We start from the raw sequence: 14387 nt of genomic DNA, 5'->3' as shown, positions 1-14387 counted from the left end.
ACACACCCCTATACAGCCCTATAGAACCTTATAGAACACAAAGCTTCTGCCCAGTCCGTCCCTTTTACTGGCCCCTCATTCAAAACGGCACCCCGGAACATTATTTCCGCATCACAAAGGGTCCGGTCTGGTCGCTTTTAGTGTCCCAACGTGGAAACTGCACCCCGGAACTTTGGTTCCGTGTCACAAAGGGTCCGGTCTGTCACTTTTTGTGACCCCCCCCTTGGATACCGCACCCTGGAACTTTGGTTCCGTGTCACAAAGGTTCCGGTCCATCACTTTTTGTGTCCCCCCGGACACCCCACGTTTTCGAGGAGCTCTGTAAGACTCTGTTGGGCTCTGTGGTGCTCTATAGGGCTCAGTGATGCTTTATCAGGCTCTCTGGGGCTCGCTTGGGCTCTATAGGGTTCTGTGGGGCTCTGTAATGCTCTATAGGGCTCTGAGAGGCGTCTGTGGGTCTCCATAGGGCTCTGTGAGGCTCTGTAATGCTCTATAGGGCTCTGTAGGGCTCTATAAAGCTCAGTGGGGTTCTATGAAGCTCTATAGAAGACTAACTGATTCTGTAGGGCTCTATAAAGCTCTATAGGGCTCTGTGAGTCTCTAAAAAGCTCTATGAAGCTCTGTGAGTCTCTATAAGGCTCTGTTGGGCTCTCCAGGGCACTACGGAATTCTGTGGAGTTTTGCAGGGCTCTGTGAGGACCTGTGGGGCTCTGTAGAGCTCTATAGGGCTTCATAAAGCCCTACAGAGCCCTACAGACCTTCACAAGGCCCTACCGAGCCCTACAGAGCCCTACAGAGCTTCGTAGAGCCCTACAAAGCATAACAGAGCTCTGTAGAGCCCCACAAAGCTTCACAAGGCCCTACAGAGCCCTAAAGAGCTTCGTAAAGCCCTACAGAGCCCTACAGAGCCCTATAGAGCTTCCTAAAGCCATACGGAGGCCTAAAGAACACTACAGAGCTTTGTAAAGCCCTACAGAGATCTGCAGAGTCCTACAGAGCCCTACAGAGCTTCGTCAAGCCCTACAGAATCCTACATAACCCTACAGAGCCTTATAAAACCCTACAGAGCCCTACAGTGACCTACAGAGCTTCACAAAGCCCTACAGAGCCCTACAGAGCTCCACAGAGCTTCATAATACCCTACAGAGCCATACAGAGCTTCACAAGGCCCTACAGAGCCCTAAAGAGCTCTACAAAGCTTTGTAAAGCACTACAGAGCCCTTCAGAGCCCAACAGAGCTTCGTAATGCCCTACAGACCGTACAGAGCCTTACAGAGCCCTACAGAGCTTCATAAAGCCCTGCAGAGCCCTACAGAGCCTTAGAGAGCTTTCTAAAGCCCTACAGAGCTTCATAAAGCCCTACAGAACCCTACAGAGCCCTACAGAGCTTCACAAAGCTTTACAGAACCCTGCAGAGACCTACAGAGCTTAGTAAAGCCCTACAGAGCCCTATAGAGCTCTACAGAGCCCTACAGAGACTCACAAGTCCCTACAGAGCCCCACATAGCCCTACAGAGCTTCGGAAAGCCCTACAGAATGCTACAGAGCTTCATAAAGCCCTACAGAGACCCACAGAGCTTGATAGAGTCCCGCAGAGCCTCACAGAGCACCATAGATCTTCATAGAGCCTCACAGAGCCTTACAGAACCCTATAGAGCTCCACAGAAGCTTCACAGAGGTCCACAGAGCCCAACAGAGCTTTATAGAGCCCTACAGTACCGCACAGAGCTCCACAGAGCCCTAGAGAGATTAAGAGAACCCAACAGAGCATTCTAGAGATCCGCAGATTTCCACAGAGCCCAACAGAGCCTTATAGAGCCCCACAGAACCTTATAGAGCCTTCGAAAGCTCTATAGACACATATAGAAGCATTCTAGAGCCCCACAGAGACGTACAGAAACTTTATAGACCCTTACATAGCCATAGAGAGTCCTATCAAAAATCTTGAGAAGCCCTATAGAGCCCCATAAAGAACTAGAGACTCCTAGAGAAGTCCTATACAGCCCCATAAAGCACTATAGTCTCCTAGAGAAGCCTTAGAGAAGCCCCACGGAGCACTACACACCCCTATAGAGCCCTATAGAACCTTATAGAACACAAAGCTTCTGCCCAGTCTGTCCCTTTTACTGGCCCCTCATTCAAAACAGCACCCCGAAACTTGATTTCTGCATCACAAAGGGTCCGGTCTGGTCGCTTTTAGTGTCCTGACCAGGAAACCGCACCCCGGAACTTTGGTTCCGCATCACAAAGGGTCCGGTCTGTCACTTTTTGTGACCCCCCGGAAACCCCACATTTTCTGAGGAGCTCTGTAAGTCTGTTGGGCTCTGTGGTGCTCTATAGGGCTCAGTGATGCTTTATCAGGCTCTCTGGGGCTCGCTTGGGCTCTATAGGGTTCTGTGGGGCTCTGTGAAGCTCTATAGGGCTCTGAGAGGTATCTGTGGGTCTCCATAGGGCTCTGTGGGGCTCTGTAATGCTCTATAGGGCTCTGTAGGGCTCTATAAAGCTCAGTGGGATTCTATGAAGCTCTATAGAGGTCTATCTGATTCTCTAGGGCTCTATAAAGCTCTATAGGGCTCTGTGAGTCTCTAAAAGGCTCTATGAAGCTCTGTGAGGGTCTATAAGACTCTGTTGGGCTCTCCAGGGCACTATGGAATTCTGTGGGGTTTTGCAGGGCTCTGTGAGGACCTGTGGGGCTCTGTAGAGCTCTATAGGGCTTCATAAAGCCCTACAGAGCCCTACAGACCTTCACAAGGCCCTAGCGAGCCCTACAGAATCCTAAAGAGCTTCATAAAGCCCTACAGAGACTTACAGAGCCCTATAGAGCATTACAGAGCTTTGTAAATCCCTGCAAAGCTCTACACAGCCCTACAGAGCTTCAAAAGCACTACAGAGCCCTACAGAGGTTCGTAAAGACCTAAAGAGCCCTACAGAGTCCTACAGAGCCGTACAGAGCTTCACAAAAACCTACAGAGACCTAGAGAGCCCTACAGAGATCTACAGAGCCCTACAGATCCCTACAAAGCCCTACAGAGCCCTACAGAGCCCTACTGACCATTACAGAGCCCTAGAGAGCTTCACAAGGCCCTAGAGAGCCCAACAGAGCCCTTCAGAGCTTCACAAAGACCTTCAGAGCCCTATAGAGCACTACAGAGCTTCATAAAACCCTACAGAGCCCTACAGAGACCTAGAGAGCTTCACATGGCCCTACAGAGACCTACAGAGCCCTACAGAGATTCATAAAGCCCTACAGAGCCCTACAGAGCCCTAAAGAGCCCTAGAGAGCTTCGTCAAGTACTACAGAACCCTACAGAGCTTCGTGAAGCCCTACAGAGCCCTACGGAGACCTACAGAGCGTCATAAAGCCCTACAGAGCCCTACAGAGCTGCGTCAAGGCCTACAGAGCCCTACAGAGCCTTTCAGAGCTCTGCAGAGCACTACAGAGCTTCGTAAAGCCCTACAGAGATCTGCAGAGTCCTACAGAGCCCTACAGAGCTTTGTCAAGCCCTACAGAACCCTACAGAGCCTTATAAAATCCTACAGAGCCCTACAGAGCTCCACAGAGCTTCATAAAACCCTACAGAGTCCTGATACCTGAAAAGGAAACTGAACTTTCCAAGACTTGTTTTAAAGTTTTAGAAAGCAGGTATTCTTTATTGCAGCGCTGGGTGCACGGGGGATTTCTCCTCCTAGCGTGCACCCAGCGCTGCAATAAAGAATACCTGCTTTCTAAAACTTTAAAACAAGTCTTGGAAAGTTCAGTTTCCTTTTCAGGTATCAGATTTGGCACCCCAGATGGGACTCTCTCTGTTCGGCTGCAGGACCCGCTGAGAACAGGACTCCCTTGGGTACCCCCGGGGATTTCCCCGGAGGGACTCCTCGCCTCAATCGGATCGCTGCGGGAACAGACAAGGACCATCTTCCATCTTAGAGAAGGTATTAAGGTATTCTTTTGATTCTTTTGGTTTGGGGACCGGTCCATTAAGGTAGCTCTCTGTAAGCCGTACGCAAGATAGCGTATACCGGGCAGCCAGCGCCTCAAAGGTGTGCTTTGGTTATAGTTGTGGGAGCAATTACAGTTGTGGGTTCCAGTCCCACTCGGGGTAGCTCTCCGTAAGCCGTAAGCTGAGACTTGCGCAGGACAGCGTATACCGGGCAGCCAGTGCCTTAAAGGTATACTTTGGTTACAATTGTGGGTTCCAGTCCCACCAAAGGCGCCTTAAGAACAACAACAAAAAAAAACACACTTAAGTGACTACAATTGTGGGTTCCAGTCCCACCGGAAACCATCTGGAAGCTGAAATATTAATCCTGTATTGAATTCTATGTGTTTGTTTGTGTGATTCTAAGAGTTGTATTAATTGTATGGTTGGATTTTTTTGTGGTTGCAATTGTAAGACTTGTTTTTGTTCTGTGTGTGTGTGACTGAAATGTACTTTTAGTACAAAGCGAGTGCGGAGTCTTGATCCGTGGTTCTGTCCTCCCGCAGGGGAAACAGCCGGAGATAGACGAAGCAATAGAAAATAAGAGTGAACGTGTTATTTTAATTTTAATTCCAGTTGTTTGTTTGGTAACAACAGGATTGGGATAATAATAACCAACAAATAATGGGTAACCAACAGAGCGGGGAAATTTTAAAAAAGAGTCCGTTAGGATGCGTCTTAGCACATTGGAAAGATATTGGGGGTCCCCCAGGAGGAAACGTAAATAAGAAAACTTTAGTTAAATACTGTAACCAGTGGTGGCCGTTATATAAATTGGAAGAAGGGGAAAAATGGCCAAATAATGGAACTTTGAATTATAATACTCTATTGCAACTGATGCTGTTTCTCAGAAGAAATGAAAAATGGGATGAGGTGTTATATGCTGATATGTTTTTCACTTTAAGAGATCATCCTGAGTGGCAAAAGGAATGTGGTATAAATTTAGTCCCTAAAGACCCCTTTGTTTTGGCACTAGAGAAAGATAAAAAGAAAGAACAAGGAAAGCTGAAACGATGTTGTTCAGCATGTAGTATTGGAGAAAGGTGTTTGAAAGCAAAAGATCGGGAAAGTGAGGAAAGGATTGAAGATTATATATCACCACCTCCTGCATTACCCATGGGGTTTCCTGATGGGAACAATGGGAACAGTAACTCAGGAGGGGGAGCAGTGGGGGGATCACCACCAACATCACCCCCTGCATCAACACCAACATCCCCCCCTGCATCAACACCACCAACATCACCCCCTGCAGCAGCAGCACCACCATCACCTCCTGCAGCAGAGGAGGAATCAACCCCGATTACTGCCCGAACGCGTAGTAAAACAGGACCAATTCTCCAGGCACCACTTAGAGAAGCTATGGGGCCGGCAGGACCGATGACAATTAAGGTCCCTTTTTATATGGGAGATTTGGACACCTGGAGGGAAGAGGTTAAAAATTACAGAGATGATCCATTAAGAATTACCAAAAGATTTGAATTCATAGTTAAAAATCAAAACCCAGACTGGAAAGATATAGACATACTGTTAGATGCAATGACTGAAACTGAGAAACAGTTAATTCTAAAAACAGCCCGAACTCAAGTGCAGGCTCAAATTACAGCCGGAACGCTGGCAGGGGGAGTCGATCAGTATGTTCCCCTGATTGACCCACACTGGGATCCGAATGATAATACAGACCAGCGCACATTAAGGCAATATCAAAATTGGATAAAATTTGGATTAGAAAACGCGATCCCAAAGGCTGTAAACTGGTCAGCACTTTATGCTGTAAAACAAGGGCAAACCGAAACCCCCACGGAATTCTTAGACAGATTACGATTGGCGATGCGTAAATATACTACTTTAGACCCCTCATCTGAAATAGGGCAGCAACAATTGGTATCGTTATTTTTGGGTCAGTCATCAGACGATATTAGAAGAAAACTCCAAAAACTAAAAGAGCCTGAAGTGCGGAATTTAGAAAAATTAATTGAAGAGGCATGGAGGGTGTACAGGAACAGAGAAAGCAATGAAAGGAGAAAATTAAGTAGAGCATTAGCCACAGCAACAATCTCGGCATTACAACAACAAAGTGCAGGACCCCAAGGATCCCCTGGAAGTAGAGGCAGAGGCAGAGGCAGAGGAGGGCCTCGCCGGGGATCTCGAGGGAGTTTCCAAACAACGTTACGATCAAATCAGTGTGCTTACTGTGGAAAACAAGGGCATTGGAAAAAGGAATGCCCTAAATTAAAGCCTGAGGTGGTTGCTGAAGCTAAATGACGGGGACCTGGGGAATCTACCCTGGCGGATCCACTGGTTAAATTAAAGCTAGGGAACCAGAATGAGGAGGTGGAATTTTTAATAGATACGGGTGCCTCATATTCTGTATTGAATCAAGAACTAATACCTGTAGATCATGATTTTGTAACTGTAATAGGAGCCACTGGCCAGCAGAAAAAGGCTTTTTTTCTACAGCCAATTAAATTTCAGATTGGAAAACAAGTAGGGATTCACCAATTCCTTTATTTACCAGAATCTCCGAAACCTTTACTTGGACGGGACCTATTAGAGCAATTGGAAGCACAAATAATTTTCGAAAAGGGTAAGGTAGAATTCAAAGTAAAAGATGATCGATTAATTGAAGTTTTAAGTTTGGCTATGATCCAAATTGAAAAACCAACTGAAGGTACCTCAGAGATTGAAGAAATCCTAGATCAAGTGTATCCAGGGGTATGGGCTTCTGAGATTCCAGGTAAAGCAAAGAATGCTGCACCGATAAAGGTGGAAGTAAAACCTGGTTCTGGTGCAGTTAGAATAAAACAATATCCTTTAAGGTTGGAAGACCGAAGGGGCATAAAAGAAACAATTGAAAAATTCCAAAAATTTGGGTTACTGATTGAATGTGAGTCAGAATATAATACCCCAATTTTACCAGTAAAGAAACCAGATGGGAAATACAGAATAGTACAAGATTTAAGAGCAATAAACAGAATTGTGGAGGATCTGTATCCAGTAGTAGCAAACCCGTACACTTTGTTAACCAGCCTGAAAGAAACATATGAATGGTTCACAGTTCTGGATTTAAAGGATGCATTCTTGTGCCTCACCTTGGCCCCTGAAAGCCGTAATTTATTTGCTTTTGAATGGGAAAACCCCGATTCGGGACGTAAAACTCAACTCGCTTGGACAGTGTTACCTCAAGGATTTAAAAACAGCCCTACAATTTTTGGGAACCAATTAGCAAGGGAATTGGAACTTTGGGAAAGGCCTCCAGGTAATGGCATTCTTTTACAATATGTGGATGATATTTTGATAGCTACAGAAAAGAGAGAAGAGTGTAAAGAATGGACTGTGAACTTACTGAACTTTCTTGGATTAAGTGGTTATCGAGTGTCATTACAGAAAGCCCAAGTCCTGCAGAGGGAAGTGATCTATTTGGGATACCTGATTTCCAAAGGACAACGACAGCTCGGAAATGAAAGGAAGGAGGCCATCTGCAAGACTCCAGAACCAACTACGGTAAAGGAACTTCGAACTTTTCTGGGAATGACAGGTTGGTGTCGTTTATGGATTCATAATTATGGACTGTTAGTTAAACCTTTATATGAACTACTGAAAGACAATCAGAAACAATTAATTTGGACTGATGAGGCCAAAAGAGCCTTCAAAGAATTAAAATTAGAACTGATGAGAGCCCCTGCTTTGGGCTTACCAGACGTGACAAAACTTTTTTGGCTGTTTGCATATGAAAAACGAGGAGTGGCCCTGGGAATTTTAGCCCAAAAGCTGGGACCCTACAAGCGAGCAGTAGCATATTTTTCCAAACAATTGGACGAAGTCAGCAAAGGATGGCCAGGATGCCTCCGGGCAGTGGCGGCTGTCGTCGTAATCATTCAAGAGGCTCGCAAGTTTACCCTAGGGCAGAAAATGATCGTTTATACTTCCCACGCAGTAATTTCTGTCTTAGAACAGAAAGGTGGACATTGGTTATCACCGTCAAGATTCTTAAAATATCAGGCGATCCTGATGGAGCAGGATGATGTGGAAATCGTTACATCTACAATCGTTAACCCTGCGTCTTTCCTGAGTGATAAACAGGAAACTGACCCCATCGTACATGACTGCATAGAGACAATTGAAACTGTCTATGCAAGTAGACCGGACTTGAAAGAAGAACCACTGGAAGAGGCCGATCATACCTGGTACACAGACGGGAGCAGCTTTGTGAAGAATGGAGTCCGAATGGCCGGGTATGCGGTAACAACAACTGAGCAGGTAATAGAAGCAAGATCTCTCCCAAAAGGTACGTCTGCACAGAGGGCAGAAATAATTGCCTTGGTGAGAGCGCTGGAGCTCGCTGAAGGGCTGCGAGTAAATATATGGACAGATTCAAGGTATGCCTTTGGTGTAGTACATGCTCATGGAGCGATCTGGAAAGAACGAGGACTTTTAACCACACAAGGAAAAGGTATTAAACATGCCGATATGATACTGCGACTTTTAGAAGCAGTTCAGCTTCCAGCAGCTGTGGCCATCATGCGTTGTAAAGGTCATCAAAAAGGTAACACTGACAAGGAGGTGGGTAACGAATTGGCTGATCGTAAAGCGAGGCAAGCAGCGGAACAAGGTGAGGTATTAAGTTTGATCCCAGAAAAATCCTTATCGCTACCTGAAAAGGTAGAATATGATGAAAAAGATAAAAAGCTTATCAAAGATTTAAAAGCTAAGGTTAATCCATCAGGATGGGCAACAGTAGAGGACAATCGAATAATAGTTCCCTTTAGAATACTATGGATGTTGATAAAAACTGAACATGGCAAAACTCATTGGGGAATAGAAGCTTTATACAATTCTCTCTCTAAGCAAATAATAGCACGAAGTTTATTTCAAACTGTAAAAAATGTGGTTAGTAGATGTGAAACCTGTTTAAAGAATAACTCAAAGGCAGACAACCGGGTAAAGTTTGGAAACATTGGCAAAGGATGTGTTCCAGGTCAGAATTGGCAAATAGACTTCTCGGAATTGCCTAGAAAAGGCGGGTATAGATATCTGTGAGTATTAACAGATGCCTATTCCGGATGGCCTGAAGCATTTCCCTGTTGGACTAACAAAGCTCGAGAAGTGACTAAAGTCTTGCTAAGGGAAATCATCCCTCGGTTTGGAGTCCCTGAAGTAATTTCTTCAGACAGGGGGCCGCATTTTGTATCACAAGTAGTGCAATCTGTTAGTAAATTTTTAGAAATTGACTGGAAATTGCATACACCTTATCGACCCCAAGCAAGCGGGCAGGTGGAGAAAATGAATCACTTAATAAAAACACAATTAAGCAAGATTTGTCAAGAAACCAACTTGAGATGGGATCAGGCCCTTCCAATTGCCTTATTAAGGCTTCGAACTAAACCAAGAACTAAGGAAAAATTGAGTCCCTTCGAAATCTTATATGGGAAACCATTTCAAACTAGGTATCAAGGGCAAGATCTCAGTCAAGTTGGAGAAATGGGCTTACAACAATATCTGATAGCATTAGGAAAACAATTGGAAGAAGTAAACAAAGTAGTAATGTCCACCAGGGCACAGGGATTAGATTCTCCAGTGCATACATTCAAACCTGGAGATTGGGTTTATGTTAAAACTATTTCAGGTCACCCCCTTGAGGAGAAGTGGAATGGACCGTTCCAGATATTGCTGACAACCTACACGGCGATCAAGATCAGAGAACGACCTGCTTGGATTCATTACTCCCGGGTGAAGAAAGCACCTGAGGAACAATGGACAGCAGAAGCCACAGGACCAACAACAATAAGACTGACCCGATGTTAATTGTCACCATTCTGATAAGTATGATTGAAATGGTAAACACTTCCACTCCAAGTTGGCCATGGTCTCACGCCTACCTTAAGTCCACAGGAAGTATGGGACCATCTTTGAACTTAAATTTAGCTACTGTGGTTATGCATGGAATGCAAATATACTCAGAACATGAGTGGGGCTGGGACAAGGACAGTGAGGCTCCCCTCTTGATGGGAACAATTGGAGAAGGGATCCAAATAGGTTGCCGAATGACCAATGGAACCATCCATGAGAAAGCAACTCAAATTACTGTAGAAGGAACTAATAATTCTGTGCTCACAAAGAATCTTTGTGCCCTCGAAAATGAAAAACTAGAATGCTGGAGCAATTTTACATTAACCCAGCCTGTCTTTATAATTTGCCTCTGGAATACTCAGAAAGGTGACATGGCTCTCACACTTAAATTCAAAATGGGCATTATTGAACCAGTGACAACAATCACTCCCAGCCCTAACATGATGACAAGTCCATCTAGCACAACGCCACCTATGCCAAATACTCTATTTTTTGAAATTGGACCTTACGTAATTCAGAATACAGGACAACAGCAGATATTGTTTAACCCGTCACGATCCCTCAGACGAGTTGAATTGTCAATGCAAAGTAACATCTCCAGTATCCAGCCAGCCTGTTCACCATTTCTGAAAACCTCTTACATGGGGTGGAAAATGTGGTTACATAGACGAAATATCTTCTCCGAAAAACGAATGAAGAGGGATGTTACTGGTATCCTGGGAACAGGAATGGGAATTCTAAATAATATAGACTCTGAGGTCCTAATGAATAAATTAGTTACAATAACTAGTGACCTAAACAAGTTGGAACATCCTTTACGATCTTCCCTTTTGGCTCTGGGAAGTGAACAGTGGCTTTTATCACGTACATTACCTCAGTGGGAGAACATAAATGAAAAAGACCATCAGTCCATTATAGATGCATTTGGTGCAGCCCAAAACAATATCTCTTTAGCTCTCAGCTGCATCCAAGCTCAATCGTGGATTCAATCCACAACAGCTATGATTATAAAGGAAGGTGAAGAAGGCACTTTACCCAATGAGATTCGGAAAGTGATATGGGATAAGGCAAATAATTTTGAAAAAAGATTCCAATCTTGGTGGCAGTTAGTTAATTTTACTTATGATCCCAAAAATGATATGGTCACAGCCTTTGTGTTAACTATACACAATGCTTCGGTATACACAATATATCCAATCATTGCATTAGGATTAAATCACAATGGGACTACACTGTATCCCTTGGAACACAGAGTGTGGGCACGAAAGAGTGAGAATAAATGGCAAACAATTGACATTAGCACATGCATTGTGCAAGGGCAACAAGGATTCATTTGTGAAAGCAATACCATCAGAGCTCAAGACATCTGTCTTGACACTGAACAGAATGTTTGTCACTTTGAGATACATCCTGACGAAAAACCTAAAACTGTACTTGTATATATAGGTAATGGCTGTGTTTGCCTAAGAACTTCCTGTAATTCCATTTTGGTAGACAACATTACTAGAAATATGAATGATCACTCTAACCTTTGTATCTGTAATTTTGTAACTATCACAGGATGCGATTTTACTTATTTAGCTCCCATCACATCTTATCAATTACTAAAATCTAACTATACATTGTATCATGACCTGCGGCCTACCCCTATTGGAATGAACTCAGCGTTGCTGAAAAGACTGGTGCAACATGAAGACTTAAGACGACTGCTGAAGCAAGTCCGAGAAGATGGACAAAAAACTCTGATAACTGTCCATCACGACGCTGAAGAAATACACCACGTCCTGGAACGAGTGAAGAAAGATGGAGAACATCATTGGTGGAATATTTTTATAGGGTATTCACCATCAGCAACTAGAGTGCTGCACTTATTAATACATCCTTTGCTTGTAGTATTAGTAGCAGTAACAATACTAACAATTGTAAACTTTATGTTCTGGTACCAATTAACCAAGTTGACTAGGAGAGTTTGGGTACTACTCACAATTCTTAAACATGAACAATATGAAATTTGCGAAAGAATTCGCAAGGATAAAGAAAAGGGGGGAATTGTTACCCAACAATAAAGGGGTTAAAGTTTTGTGTAGCAGTTTCATGAAGGGTTCAGTCGGCAGTAGGTGATTTACACACACCTAAAGAAACTAACAAGACGTTCATCCTTGAAGCTGCCAGCAGTGATTAAAACAGAGACTCTTTATCAAGAACTGTCTGCCCTTGGAGGGAACATCCCAGAAACTGCAGAAACTGCATAAACTTTGTTATCATGTTTTTCTAAACTGTGAACATGCAGTGACTTGGGGAAAAGGTAATTCCGGCAGGGGGAGATCGCGACCACCGACTCACGGACCACCTACCCTAATTACACCCCAGACCCAAAAGAAAGGGGCGGAGGAGGAAAACTGAGCATGCGAAGTGATTTACATGAAAAGCGAGAGAAAATTAACCAATTGTTTAAGAATATGTAAATATGTTATGAATTATGCATGATTGTAGTGTATAACTAATTTTCTGTCCAGAAGCCGGTGTGCACGCTAGGAGGAGAAATCCCCCGTGCACCCAGCGCTGCAATAAAGAATACCTGCTTTCTAAAACTTTAAAACAAGTCTTGGAAAGTTCAGTTTCCTTTTCAGGTATCAGTCCTAAAGAGCTCTACAGAGCTTTGTAAAGCACTACAGAGCCCTTCAGAGCCCAACAGAGCTTCGTAATGCCCTACAGATTGCACAGAGCCTTAGAGAGCCCTACAGAGCTTCATAAAGCCCTTCAGAGTCCTACAGAGCCTGAGAGAGTTTTGTAAAGCCCTGCAGAGCCCTACAGAGCCCTACAGAGCCCTACAGAGGTTCGTAAAGCCCTACAAAGCTTCATAAAGCCCTACAGAGCCCTACAGAGCCTTACAGAGCTTCACAAAGCTTTACAGAACCCTGCAGAGACCTACAGAGCTTAGTAAAGCCCTACAGAACTCTACAGAGCCCTACAGAGCTCTACAGAGCCCTACAGAGCTTCACAAGTCCCTACATAGTCCTACATAGCCCTACAGAGCTTCGGAAAGCCCTACAGAATGCTACAGAGCTTCATAAAGCCCTACAGAGACCCACAGAGCTAGATAGAGTCCCACAGAGCCCCACAGAGCCCCATAGATCTTTATAGAGCCCCACAGAGCCTCACAGAGCCTATCGAGCCCTATAGAGCTCCACAGAAGCTTCACAGAGGTCCACAGAGCCCAACAGAGCTTTATAGAGCCCTACAGTACCGCACAGAGCTCCACAGAGCCCTAGAGAGATTAAGAGAGCCCAACAGAGCATTCTAGAGATCCGCAGATTTCCACAGAGCCCAACAGAGCCTTATAGAGACCCACAGAACCTTATAGAGCCTTCGAAAGCTCTATAGACACATATAGAAGCATTCTAGAGCCCCACAGAGATGTACAGAAACTTTATAGACCCTTACATAGCCATAGAGTCCTATCAAAAATCTTGAGAAGCCCTATAGAGCCCCATAAAGATCTAGAGACTCCTAGAGAAGTCCTATACAGCCCCATAAAGCACTATAGTCTCCTAGAGAAGCCTTAGAGAAGCCCCACAGAGCACTACACACCCCTATACAGCCCTATAGAACCTTATAGAACACAAAGCTTCTGCCCAGTCCGTCCCTTTTACTGGCCCCTCATTCAAAACGGCACCCCGGAACTTTATTTCCGCATCACAAAGGGTCCGGTCTGGTCGCTTTTAGTGTCCCGACCCGGAAACCGCACCCCGGAACTTTGGTTCCGCGTCACAAAGGGTCCAGTCCGTCACTTTTTGTGTCCCCCCAGAAACCCCAGATTTCTGAGGAGCTCTGTAAGACTCTATTGGGCTCTGTGGTGCTCTATAGGGCTCAGTGATGCTTTATCAGGCTCTCTGGGGCTCGCTTGGGCTCTATAGGGTTCTGTGGGGCTCTGTGAAGCTCTATAGGGCTCTGAGAGGCATCTGTGGGTCTCCATAGGGCTCTGTGGGGCTCTGTAATGCTCTATAGGGCTCTGTAGGGCTCTATAAAGCTCAGTGGGGTTCTATGAAGCTCTATAGAGGACTAACTCATTCTGTAGGGCTCTATAAAGCTCTATAGGGCTCTGTGAGTCTCTAAAAGGCTCTATAAAGCTCTGTGAGGCTCTATAAGGCTCTGTTGGGCTCTCCAGGGCACTATGGAATTCTGTGGGGTTTTGCAGGGCTCTGTGAGGACCTGTGGGGCTCTGTAGAGCTCTATAGGGCTTCATAAAGCCCTACAGAGCCCTACAGACCTTCACAAGGCCCTACCAAGACCTACAGAGCCCTACAGAGCTTCGTAAAGCCCTACAGAGACCTACAAAGCATAACAGAGCTCTGCAGAGCCCTACAGAGCTTCACAAGGCCCTACAGAGCCCTAAAGAGCTTTGTAAAGCGTTACAGAGCCCTACAGAGCCCTATAGAGCCTTACAGAGCTTCGTAAAGCGCTACAGAGCCCTACAAAGCCTTACAGAGCTTCATAAAGACCTACAGAGGCCTACAAAGCCCTATAGAGCTTCATAAAGCCATACAGAGGCATAAAGAG

The 14387-nt window shown here is 45.0% G+C and overlaps 1 protein-coding gene across 1 annotated transcript; it reads left to right on the top strand.

Moving 5' to 3' along the window:
• Positions 1-7988: 7988 nt before the first annotated feature.
• Positions 7989-13704, top strand: LOC147525912 (uncharacterized). The gene is made up of 3 exons (XM_086630814.1): positions 7989-8219; positions 10190-11878; positions 13636-13704. Exons 1-3 carry the CDS (start codon positions 7989-7991, stop codon positions 13702-13704), a joined length of 1989 nt encoding a protein of 662 aa, XP_086486940.1.
• The last annotated feature ends 683 nt before the right edge of the window (positions 13705-14387 follow it).

The sequence above is a fragment of the Tauraco erythrolophus genome, unplaced genomic scaffold, assembly GCF_009769465.1.
Source record: "Tauraco erythrolophus isolate bTauEry1 unplaced genomic scaffold, bTauEry1.pri scaffold_50_arrow_ctg1, whole genome shotgun sequence".
Taxonomy (NCBI): Eukaryota; Metazoa; Chordata; class Aves; order Musophagiformes; family Musophagidae; genus Tauraco; species Tauraco erythrolophus.
The sequence above is the reverse complement of the archived record's forward strand: the minus strand, read 5'-3'. Positions and strand labels throughout refer to the sequence as shown.

Bases quoted from the DNA above. Each gene is read 5' to 3' on its own strand.
- LOC147525912 (XM_086630814.1), top strand. From the start codon at position 7,989: ATGGAGCAGGATGATGTGGAAATCGTTACATCTACAATCGTTAACCCT. The intron at 8,220-10,189 runs GTAACAACAACT...TGGAATACTCAG, and splicing joins TCCGAATGGCCGGGTATGCG to AAAGGTGACATGGCTCTCAC. The intron at 11,879-13,635 runs GTTACCCAACAA...GTGTCCCCCCAG, and splicing joins ATAAAGAAAAGGGGGGAATT to AAACCCCAGATTTCTGAGGA.